This window comes from Piliocolobus tephrosceles, chromosome 4 (assembly GCF_002776525.5).
Source record: "Piliocolobus tephrosceles isolate RC106 chromosome 4, ASM277652v3, whole genome shotgun sequence".
In the NCBI taxonomy this organism is placed as follows: Eukaryota; Metazoa; Chordata; class Mammalia; order Primates; family Cercopithecidae; genus Piliocolobus; species Piliocolobus tephrosceles.
Genome location: NC_045437.1, coordinates 42640683 through 42653323, shown reverse-complemented (window position 1 = coordinate 42653323; position 12641 = coordinate 42640683). Strand labels below are relative to the sequence as shown.

At 35.3% G+C, this 12641-nt stretch overlaps 1 protein-coding gene across 3 annotated transcripts in view; it reads left to right on the top strand.

The window, feature by feature from the left end:
* Positions 1-12641, top strand: part of PAIP1 (poly(A) binding protein interacting protein 1) — a 32301-nt gene that overhangs the window by 17652 nt on the left and 2008 nt on the right. For all 3 annotated transcript variants that reach the window (XM_023216422.3, XM_023216424.2, XM_023216423.2), the window contains exons 5-10: positions 2281-2392; positions 4363-4488; positions 5672-5778; positions 6338-6455; positions 7495-7549; positions 11430-11523. In XM_023216422.3, coding sequence (XP_023072190.1) covers positions 2281-2392; positions 4363-4488; positions 5672-5778; positions 6338-6455; positions 7495-7549; positions 11430-11523 — 612 coding nt within the window. The remainder of the gene's footprint in view (positions 1-2280; positions 2393-4362; positions 4489-5671; positions 5779-6337; positions 6456-7494; positions 7550-11429; positions 11524-12641) is intronic.

The window sequence follows — 12641 nt, the reverse complement described above, 5'->3', positions numbered from 1 at the left end:
AAAAAAAAAACTAAAAATACAAAAAATGTGTGTATATATATATATATATATTGGCTGGGCGTGGTGGCGGGCACCTGTGGCCCAGCTACATGAGAGACTAAGGCAGGAGAAAGGCGCGAACCTGGGAGGCGGAGCTTGCAGTGAGCCAAGATGGCGCCACTGCACTCCAGCCTGGGCGACAGAGCCAGACTCCGTCTCAAAAATAATCATAATCATAATCATAATCATAATCATAATAAAAATACTTGGAATGGCCCAAAACAGTTTCGAAAAATACAAATGACAAAGTTATAAAAAGATATCTAACCATACTTATAATTAAAGAAACACAAATTGTAGCTTCTGTAAAGATTCAAAGTGGATACTTGTAGGCGGTGGGACACCAGGAATGCTCACTCATGTTTTTCAGTGCTTCTCGCCCCCCACTGTGCCTTAGAGTTACCTGGATACTTAAAGCCGAGATCCTGTCTGAACCCTTTGAAATTCTGGTATAATTAGATGATGTGGAGCTAGGGCATGGTTTTTTAAAGCTTCCCAAGTGATTCTACTGTATAGCTATGATTGAGACCCACTCTTCTATTCTCGTTGACTGTAACCACCATATGTGCTTCTATAGTACTGTAATCCTGTCAAAGATAATAATGTAAAGAAAGCAGAGCATAATTCTGCTACCTCTTTAAAAAATATATACGTACTTTGAAAAAGATGGAATGGAAGTTACCTTCACAGCAGTTATCTCTTGTTTTTAGTGGTATTACAGGTGACTTTGTTCTTTATACTTTTTCTGTTTTAACCTTTCCAAAATAAACATACATTGCTTTTATAATTGAAAATCTTTAGCTTAAAACGTTTGACTTTTCACCTAGTCAATTATGTAGGTATTTATGTTTGCATGTACATAATCGTTTCCTAACGTATAATCTGTCATAGCATTTTATGAAAAAAGTTATTTAATCAACTCTTGCCAACAAAGTTGTAACAGAAAGAAAAGCAGCCAACAGGTGTTTTTACATAACTGATTTGGCATTAATTAACAGATCTCTTCCATTATTAACCAGAATGTACTATCTCTAAATATCCCAACTTTTTTCTGATGAGGAATTTAATATGTACAAGATAACAAATATCTTACCACATTTGACTCAAACAGAAGATGTTGCTCAGTTAATATACCTTGTAAACATTGGAATTGGCCACATAAGCACAGTAAGCTGTGCTGGAGTTTTGTGGTTGACAAACTGACCCAGAGTCAATTACTGAACAAGAGGTAGTTTATTTTTTCTTTATTAAAAATTTTTTTACAAATTAAACCTAAACTGGCTGCATGGAAACCATTCAGTACCCATAGCTTTTCCCTTTGTCTTTAAAAGGAAAACTGTCAAAACCAGTTTTATAAAACAAGTTACTTTCCCAGAGTTTTCTCACCTTATCAATAAAGATTAAAAATACTTAATAACAAAATGATAAACTTTTACAGTCCATTTTAAAAATCTATTTTAGTAACAATATCTGACACCATAATTCACTTATGAAGGCATTGACAGGGTTATTGTGCCTAGTTACCTTATAGGAACTATGACTGACAATAAGCTCCAAGAAGAGGATTTCTTCTTTTTGTCATCTGTGTGAAGCAAATGGGTCAAGTCAGGGGCAAACAGAGCAAAGAAAAGTCAGTTATTTGAAGCTGTCAGTCTCATTGGAAATAGAGAACAAGTGCGGTGCTTTCTAATTGTGGTTTTAATAGGGGAATTTTTTCCTCACATGAATACTTCTCTGATACGTATAATAGAAATTACAAGAATAATGTACTTAATTCATTTTATTTTCAGTTGGAGGCTGTGTGCATGTGTGTGTGTGTGTCTGTATTTAAAGATCCTTTTCAAATTTGTAGTATAAAAAAATTTACAGAGACATGTAAAATCAGTGCTTTCTTAGTAAAAAACCTGTAAGACAAATAAGGTGAGGCTCCCTCTCCTCTCTTTGGTGCTGCCAGTATGCTGTGAATCTGATTATACCTGTGTTGCTTAAACATACTACAAATTTGATAAAAATAGTTGAAAATAAAACTATCAGTTTTTTCAAACTGGGAGTCTTAGTACAAAAAGATGGTGTATAATCTAGCCTCTTCAATAAGCAGGAACAGTTTCTTTATTGTAGAAAGAGCATTGGGACACTGTCCTTGCCTCTTGCTGTGGACAACCAAACTGACAAATGGTTATCTTGTTTGACTATTTAAAAAGCAAAGCAATGTGAGATTATAAAAGATATGTCTTTAATTAGATGTCGCACTGAATATGAAGTTAAAGATCAAGCTGCAAAAGGGGATGAAGTTACTCGAAAACGATTTCATGCATTTGTACTCTTTCTGGGAGAACTTTATCTTAACCTGGAGGTGAGAAGTTTTTCTTTTGTTAAGTACTAACAAGGCCTGAGAACATAAGTTGATCTCAATGAGGAATTTGTGTTCATATTGTACTTTTACAACATGAAGAGTGAAATGAAGGAGGAAAGAAAACATGTTTCAGCACCTACGTTTACTGGACTGTCTGTCCATAACATTTGCTCATGGGCAGGATGTTGGGAAATAATTACTGAGGTAAAAGTCTGCATACTTTAGGAAGCTGTGGTTTACATGCAAATTTAAGTTATTGAGATATCAACAGTAATACCTTTTTGAATTCTTGCATCTTATATGTTAATACGTTTAGTATGTTGAGTTTTAGATGGTGGTTCAAAGCAATTTACTCTGCAGAACTCTGAGTGAAAAGAGAGACTAGAGTCTCTAGGCTTTTCACTCTAATTCACCCAAATAGTTTTTTTAAAAATATTTATTTTTTTAATTGACAAATTATCTTTATGGTACATAACACTTTGATATATGTATACATTGTAGAATGGCTAAATCAAGCTATTTAACATTAGTTTACATTTTTTGTGTATTAAGAACATGTTTTGTATTAGTTTACATTTTTTGTGTATTAAGAACACTTAAAATTTTTAGCAGTTTTCATGTATACAATATATTGTTAACTATAGTCATCATGATGTACAAGAGATCTCTTGAACTTACTCCCCCTAACTGAAATTTTGTTTCCTTTGACCAACATCTCCCCAATCCCCCAACCCCTAAGAATAGTTATTTTTTGTCCTATTTTATATATTAATCTTCCACGTAAAAATGCATTTGTGCAAAGTCTACAGCTAAACGTATTTATAAATTTGGGTGGTATACTTAAGTATATGCTTGTTAGTAGGCAATAGAAGTGCTGCATTCAGCACAGCATTATTACTGTGTAATGGATTTGCCTGAATTCTTTTTTTTTTTGGCGGGGACAGAGTCTCGCTCTGTTGCCCAGGCTGGAGTGCAGTGACATGATCTCGGCTCACTACAACCTCCACCTCCCAGGTTCAAGTGGTTCTCCTGCTTCAGCCTTCTGAGCAGCTGGGATTACAGGCACGTAACACCACACCTGGCTGATGTTTACATTTTTAGTAGAGTTGGGGTTTCACCATGTTGGCTAGGCTGGTCTCAAACTCCTGACCTCAGGTACTGCCCGCCTCAGCCTCCCGGAGTGCTGGGATTACAAGCATGAGCCACCACGCCCAGCCTCTGCTTGATTTTTTAAATTAGTGAATCTCAGATATAAGCTTATACCTTCGTATACTCTGATTTGAGAACCTAAGATCATAAATGCCATAATATCAGAAACATCATAAGACAATGTGAATCTATCAAATGTGCATCTCAGTCATTGTATCTAAAAGGTCTATGTCCAGTCCAGAGCCTTACTATGACTTTTTATCACAGGTGGACTTAGTTTTTTGAAAATCTTATGCCATGTTCTTTTTCAGTCTAATTTTTGTTTAAGCCAAAATATGAACAGCAGTCTAAAATAAGAATACTGTTGAGCATTTTCTATATGGAGGTAATGATGGTAGGTCTATGGGGGATGTAAAGATAAGGTTTAGTTCCTGCACCTAAAATTCTTCTAGCCAGTGATACAAGATACATATACTGCTCTGATGCAAAAATAGAATATTTTAAAAGCAGAATAGAATGCTGTGTGTTCAAAAAAAGTCGTTGTTGAACAAACTAGAGAAAGCTTTATGAAGCAGTAACATCAAAGTGGGCTTAAATTATGCTGACTCTGTGATAAATGGATATTAAATTTTACCCATAGCATACCAGTTTTATTAGAGGTCTTAGTTACATATAAAGTAATTCTAAGTCAGAGTGTGTTCCAATGACTTTTGTCATTTAGCTAAAACACTTATTTTGCCAATGCCTTGTTCATTTTTGTATCTGTATTATATTTTGGCATCATTCTTTTTGTTTTTTTCTCTTTTTTTTGGTCCCAAAAGATCAAGGGAACAAATGGACAGGTTACAAGAGCAGATATTCTTCAGGTTGGTCTTCGAGAATTGCTGAATGCCCTCTTTTCTAATCCTATGGATGACAATTTAATTTGTGCAGTAAAATTATTGAAGGTAGGTTTTTTTTTATTATTATGTAACAAATTTACCTATTATGATTTAGAGGAAGGGGAGTCTGTATAATATACAAATGAATTCAAGATTAAGTTATTACTTTAAGGTAAATATTGACATTTTACTTTTTTCCAATTATTTTGGAAAAGCAAGATATACTTATTATGTAATATATGAAGCAAGTTCAGAAGTGAAAAATGGAAGTCCTTTACACCATTTCCATGTGCAAATTCTGTCTTCTTCCCTTCTTATCTCTGTATATGTGCTCTTATTAAATAAGATCTTACTCTTTTTTGGCTTTTTTTTTTGTTTTTGCCACCTAATGAAACATCTTAAATTTTTCCATGGCACACACAATAAAAGAGGTATCTTTTATTGAATAACTTCCTAGTATTCTGTCGTATGCATATGCATTGTTTATCCATTCCATAACATTTATCAGTGTTTATTGATGAATATTTGGATTATCTTTAGTTTAGCCACTGCAACATTGCTTGTAATATTTCCTCTTGTCTTTATATGTGCAGATACTTTTGCAGGTTAAATTCTTAAACACAGATTTGGTGGGTCGATGAGCATACGTACTTTACGACAAGTAATGGCTAATTTGCCTTCCAAATGCTGAACCAGAGTATAGCCCTATCAGCAGAATGAGTACATCTCTTCCTACATCCTTATAGTGATGGATATAATCAATCTTGGTTTTTGTTTTGTCATAGATGATTCTAAGCATTTCTTCATGTTTATTAGCCATTTGCTTATTACTTTCTATAAATTACCTGTGTAAATTCTTAACTCATTTATTTCCTGATGAAATGCGTGTTTGTGTTTTTGTTTTTTTAATTCAAAGCTTCTATGTTTGTTGCATTTGTATATTTCAAAAAAAGTGACATGTTCATTAAAATCTAATAGCCTATCTTAGTCATACAGGGAATATAAAAGTCGTTGACATAAAACCCATGATGAAAGTTCTGCTATCGTTTACTTTTTTAGTTTCTCTCAGTGAAGAGAAATATAGAGGGCGGTAGAGATCACTGAATATTAGATGGTAGAGAAGAATTAGGAATATTAAACTCGCTAAATTCATCTTGTTTAGGGAATGCTTGAACTGTTACTGATACCTTTTTAGAATTTCTGTAATACGCTATGGAATTTCTTATTTTACTGACACCTGCTTTTTTAGTTGACAGGATCAGTTTTGGAAGATGCTTGGAAGGAAAAAGGAAAGATGGATATGGAAGAAATTATTCAGAGAATTGAAAATGTTGTCCTAGATGCAAACTGCAGTAGGTAGGAAAAGAAGTAATGTAAATAGCCAGTACATCTCAATGTCTTGCTTTTTCTTTGGAGATTGTTTTTTAATTTGCTGTACTTCAGCAGGGTAGTTGATGGCTAATGGATATGCAAAAATACTTTCTTTAAAGGAATAATATTTTACCTGTACTTTCTGCTCACTAGACATTTTTGTGATAGACATGTGTCAGACATTTTTGCTCAGAAATTGAAAAAGCTAATTTTCTTACATTAAAATATGAATTAAATGAAAAATAAAATCCAGATATTAACTGTCCAACAAACAAAAGTACTACCTTAAGTAGAGTCGGACACATAAAAATGTTGTTTGAAGGATAGTCACTGCCTTTAAGGTCCATACAGTTATAGTTACGTGGAACATAATTCAAGGCTGTTTTTTTAAATGAATTTATGTCATATAGGAAATGTCTAGAAAATCAAGGCCTCAGATGTACATGTTAAATTAAGGAAATAAAGTTTTAGGAATTTGAGATATTTTAGGGTCTGACAGCCCTTATGGTGGATACACTAACTCATTTTCAACTTTTTTCTACAGAGATGTAAAACAGATGCTCTTGAAGCTTGTAGAACTCCGGTCAAGTAACTGGGGTAGAGTCCATGCAACTTCAACATATAGAGAAGCAACACCAGAAAATGATCCTAACTACTTTATGGTATGCCACTGTTTGTATTTTAAGTTTTGCTTATTGGTTGAATTCAGTTTTGGAAATTAGAAGATCTACATAAAGCTGTTCTCAGAATTCAGTGCCTAATAACTGTCTTCACTGGCTTTGAGTGACATGGGTAAAAAAGAGAAGAGACCTAGAATTCTCCATTGAAAGGGTGGACTAGAGAAAGATCTATCCAGTGGCAAGAGAGATTGATAAGGCTTGGACTTGAGCACAGGGATGCCAGGAAGCAGCTTTTCCAGAGAATTCATAACCAAGGACCTGCATCTCAGACTTTTACTTTGCATGTTGTAGTAAAGAAAAATAAAATAAAACTGGTTGGCCAGGCGTGGTGGCTCACGCCTATAATCCCAGTACTTTGGGAGGCCGAGGCAGGCGGATTACCTGAGGTCAGGAGTTCGAGACCAGCCTGACCAACATGGAGAAACCCCATCTCTACTAAAAATACAGAATTAGCCGGGCGTGGTGGTACCTGCCGGTAATCCCAGCTACTCAGGAGGCTGAGGCAGGAGAATTGCTTGAAGCCGGGAGGCAGAGGTGGTGGTGAGCTGAAATCATGCCATTGCACTCCAGCCCAGGCAACAAGAACACAACTCCTTCTCAAAAAAAAAGGTTACTAGGCCAATGATGCCCTGAAGCTCCTGACATGAACAAACAAAGCAGCTGTGGAGGAATGTTCCTCCAACCCTGGTCTTGGAAATTCTTTAAAAAAAGAAATGGTGGGGTTGGAGGAAACCACAGCTAAAAATGCACTGACGCTAAATGACAATACGCAACAGAACAGTTCACTGAAAGACAATAGACAGCACCGTTAGAACCACAAGAAATTGAGATAATAGAATGGAAATCTGAAAACCATAGACTTTCTCAGTGAAATGAAAATGGCTACTAGGAAGTTAGGTTCTTTTGCTTGTTCTTGCATTATCAGGTGCAGATGAGTTGACATCAGCCATGCTTCATTATTGTACTTATAAAAATCAATTCTGAAATGATTACATATTTTTATCACTTTGATTCATCCTAGAATGAACCAACATTTTATACCTCTGATGGTGTTCCTTTCACTGCAGCTGATCCAGGTATGTTGTCTCACAGTCATTCCCTCCTCCCAATTGTGTTGGTAAAGTAGTAAATTTACGGAAAACCACATCCTCACCAGCACAAAATTATAACTTTTTGATGTCTTCACATCATTCTAAAATACCAGTGTAATCGTTTGTCTAATATAGAATGCTCTTCATAGTGACCACTTGAACCATTTCAAATGAAAGTCTGATTCCACATGTAATGTCTTGTCACCTAACAACAGAGGATGGGAAGGATTCTCAATTAAATGCAACTATTTTAATTTTATATTTCCTCTAACTTTTTTTATAATCTTAAATTTTCAGGTGATTAGATGGAGGGGAAAGACGGTTCTAGTTCACTGCATAATCAGCAACATATATTAATATGGGTTAATACTTGTCGACACGAAGAATTACACATTTCATTAATACTTGGTGTGTGAGAATTAATTAAAATCGAAATCTCTGCACATTTCCTCTTCCAGAAGAGGATCATTTATAGAAAGATTGCCTTAGTTGTAATAGATGGGACTGTAGAGTGAGGAAGAGAAATTTTTCCCATTTGGTACAAACTGCAACCAGCTTATGGTTGGAATTTTTTCATTTGTTTCCACCGGATTCCAAGCATTGACTGTCCTGTCTCTCTAGCACAAAGAAGTTTCTTTAGGGCAAGGGAGTAGAATTAAGTTATATGTTATGGGCATGTTAAACTTCACTAAATGTTACTAAATTGTTTTCCAGCATGATTATGCCACTTAACATTCCCATCAGCAGCACATGAGGGTTCCTGCTCCTCATCTTTGGCAATACTTTTTATTAAACTTAATTTTTATCCATTAGATTGTATGAAATTCTATCTTGTTGATATTTTATTTTCCTGACAAGTTATATTGAAGTTTTCTTGTTCTGTTGACCTTTTTGATTTCTTTCTTTGAGAATTGCCTGCTTATGCTCTTTGCTCATATTTCTGTTGGATCATTTGTCTTACTGCTTTGTAATTACTTGTGTAGTCTAGAAAAAAGTGATTCTTAGCTGAGGGTTTCGGTTACCTTCTTTCTCTTAGTATTTGGCTGTCTTTGCATTTTGTTTGTAATGTCTTGTCATGTAGAACCCTTGAGTTTTAATGTAAACAAAATTTCAGTCTTGTTTGTACTTTCTGTGGTTTAAGAAAGTTTCTTTACCACTTCTATTTGCTTCTAAAAATCATTGTTGCTTTTTATATTTAGGTCTTTAATCTACCAGTGCAATTTTTATATAGGAGGATATCATAGGAATTAAGTATCTTTTCCATTGCCTGTTGTCTCAACAATAGGTATTAAGCCATCCTTCCTTTCCTAGTTATAATAAGCCCCCTTTGTTGTATACCATGTAACTCTTCTATAAAATTGTGTGTCTTATTCCTGTGTTTGTGTGAATCTTTTTTTCTGTTAATCTCTTTCTATGCCAATACTACACTTAATTATTTTTACCTTACTGTGAATCTTGCTATGTCTGGTAAGACAAATCTTTCCTCTTATTCTTAAAAATTACCTTGATTTATTTTGATTGTTTTTGTCTAACCTGTTTGTTTCTACTACTGTTTGATTTACAGAAATTGTTTGGTTTTTCAGTTTCTTTTCAAGGAAAAGAAGTAATGTAGACAGCCAATAGATCTGTTTCTTTTTCTTAAGGGTTTTTAAATCTCCTGTACTTCATGAAAGTAAATGAAATCTTAGTTTTACATAAAAATCAAGCTGAATTTTGTTTCTGCATTTTGTTCAAATAATCTTGACCTTTTCTCAGTTTCAAGTTAATTTTTCTCATTCTAAACATGCTTACTTCTGTTTTATATTTTTGTTTTATCATCTTAATTATAACCCTTGTTATTTCTGATCATCACACATAAAATTTTTGCCTTAACTGTCTTTCTTAAACTTTTAGTTGGAAATGATTTCAAACTTTCAGAAAAGTTACAAAAGTAAAATTGTACAAGGAATACCTTTTACCCAGGTGTACTTTTTGTTAACAGTTATTTGCTTTATCATTTGTGCTCTTTCCACACACTTTTTTTTTTCCTTTTGTTTTTTAGAGACAGAGTCTCACTCTGTTACCCAGGCTGGGGTGCAGTGACGCGACCTCGGCTCACTGCAACCTCCACCTCCTGGGTTCAGGCAATTCTCCTGCCTCAGCCTCCCGAGTAGCTGGGATTCGGGTGTACACCACCACACCCGGCTAATTTTGTATTTTTTTTTTTAGTAGAGATGGGGTTTCACCATGTTGGTCAGGCTGGTCTTGAATTCCTGACCTTGTCCACATATTTTTTTTTCTTAAACCATTTGAAGTTTCATATTAATATGACCCTGACTGAATGCTTCAGTGCTTTGTCTTTTTTTTTTTTTTTTTTTTTTTTTTTCTCATGAAAAACACTATGACTTGGATTATAGGAACCTCTATCCAAAATGGTTTTACATTTGCTTCTGCCAGGAGCCACAGAGTAGGTATCACTGACTTGGACACATTTTTTATTTTCTTGTCATAGGGGTTCTTTATGTAGGTAGTAGGAATTTGAGGTGCAGGCCCATTGTTAAAAATTCTCTGGGGAACCAATTTCTACAAAGTGCCCTGTCCCTACTCCAAACCCAGGCAGAGACGACCAAGCTTTCCTGCTGTCTCGCTTAGATAAAACACCACTGAGATATTTTTGGGGTTTTTTCCTGATTCTCCTTTTGTTTAAGATACCAGCCTTTTGAGGGCCCCAGGTTTGTGCAGGTGAGGTAGGCATGGAGCATGGATTTCATCTTCCTGTTTCACATGGGGCCCAAGACCTTGCTTTCTGACTTTCTGTGGGTTTTAAAATCCAAGCCCCTTAGTTGCTGAGACCAACATCACCTGTCAGCCTCCCAGCTGCAGCAGCTGCAGTTTATGTATGGCTTTCAGTTCCTTCTTCATTTATGACCTGATGACTTGGTTCTTCTTTTCTGTCAAGTCATCCATACATTTAAAAGAATGTCTTAGCTAGTACCTGAAGCATTTGTAGCAGGAAGGTTTTATTGTTAAAACTGTCTCTAAATTGTCAAAATTGAGTATCAGCATGTCCCTAGCCCTTGAAGCTGGATTTAGAGTTTTATACAGACTGACACAGTCTTGGAAAAACATAGCTTTTACACAGTCTAATATAATTGCAAAATTTCCATTGGCTTCTCTTCATAAGAAACTAATTATAAGATAACTAGTCTTAATATATACGAATTCATTTTTTCTTATTCAGAGGTTAGGACTTCATAAATACTTTCCTTAAAAGGTACCCAGTAACTGTTCCTAAGACAATTGGCAGATAGCTGTGATATCACCGGTATTACTTTGGAGGATCCAATGAAGGGAAAGTTGGCAGAGCTGAAACATTTACCAGGTAGCTGCCTTCCCCATCTCTCTGGGAAGAAAGGGAAGGAAAATCCCCCATTGTCAAAACTTTTGGTAGGTTAACCTCATCTGAGCAACAGAGACCATTTGTTGTTACCTGCTTACTTTACCAGATAGCTTTCTTTACTTCCTTGTGGAGGAGTTCAGGGGGAGCTGGAAACCAGGAGTATTTGATTAATATCTTTCCAGTGAAAGGAAAAACAGGAGTATGGAAAGACTGTTCTTCCCCAACAGTTATATAACCATTATTCTGTCTGATGGAAAGCAGCAGTAGAGAATGTAAACAGTACACATTGGCCATGAATGTACATCACCTACAGTGGTTTTGATTTCCAACTTATATTTATAGTACTTTATGTAATTACTGAGATTACATAGATTTCTGAGCATGCAGGGGGGCAAAAGTCATAATATTAAAAAACATTTAGGGGTGATTGGTCATCTCATGTGATATTTTTTCAGCATTTAGTTTTTCTCCTATGTTGTCTTATAGATTACCAAGAGAAATACCAAGAATTACTTGAAAGAGAGGACTTTTTTCCAGATTATGAAGAAAATGGAACAGATTTATCCGGGGCTGGTGATCCGTAAGTTTTCTTTACTTACTAACTTCATGAAATTTCCGTGTCTGATTTGTAGGTGGAGATTAGACGAAGTAGCTCATGAAAGAATGGTGTTTGGAGCCAGGCGCAGTCGCCCACGCCTGTAATCGCAACACTTTGGGAGGCTGAGGAGGGCGGATCACTTGAGGCCAGTTCAAGACCAGCCTGGCCAACATGGCGAAACCCTGTCTCTACTAAAAATACAAAAATTAGGCAGGATCACAGAATCACAGCTACTCGGGAGGCTGAGGCATGAGAATTGCTCAAACTTGGGAGGCAGAGGTTGCAGTGAGCTGAGATCTTGCCACTGCACATTCCAGCTTGGGAGACAGAGCTAGACTGTGTCTCAAAAAAAAAAAAAAGGCATTTTGATATTTTGATTTGATAGTGCTATGTGGTAGTGGTTATGTGTTAAAAAGTTTCAGAAAATTGTATTAACTCATAGACTAGTTCTGAAAAATGTATAGTTGAGGAAAATAACCATTAAAATATAGTATGCCTAAGCATAATTTTTTAAAATTAGATTCTATTGTATCTAGACTTTAAGAAGCTCTAAAACGTACTGTAAGATCTTGGGCAACTTCTGTGTCTGTTTCTCCATCTATAAAAGAAGAATAGTAGTACCTGTCCTTGAGCCTTTTTTTTTTTTTTTTTGAAAACTACATGAGAATACATAAATACTTAGCCTTCTGGCACACAGTAGATGGCTCAAATCTTAGCTATTAAAGGATAAGAGTACAGAAAACAGATTACTATGTAAAAATGTTTAAACTGATAAGATGTTAATTATAGGACTGTTTTTACATCTGTTTCTTCACCTGCCACTCTGTGTAATTAAAGATCCCTTTAACATATTACTCAATTACCATCAGATTGCACTACATTTTCTTATAGAAGGACCAGGAACTTGTGAGGTTTAGTCCCAATTCCGTTAACAAGTTGTGTATATTTGGACAAGCTACTTAGTTTCTTTTCTTCCTAAGTAGGAGATGGGAGGGAATAAATTATATCTTGAACTTTTTTTTTTTTCTCATCTCCTGTGTTGTAGATGTTTTTAAAAAGTGAACCGCTTTTATTCTAGTGATTTTTTTTTTTTTTTTTTT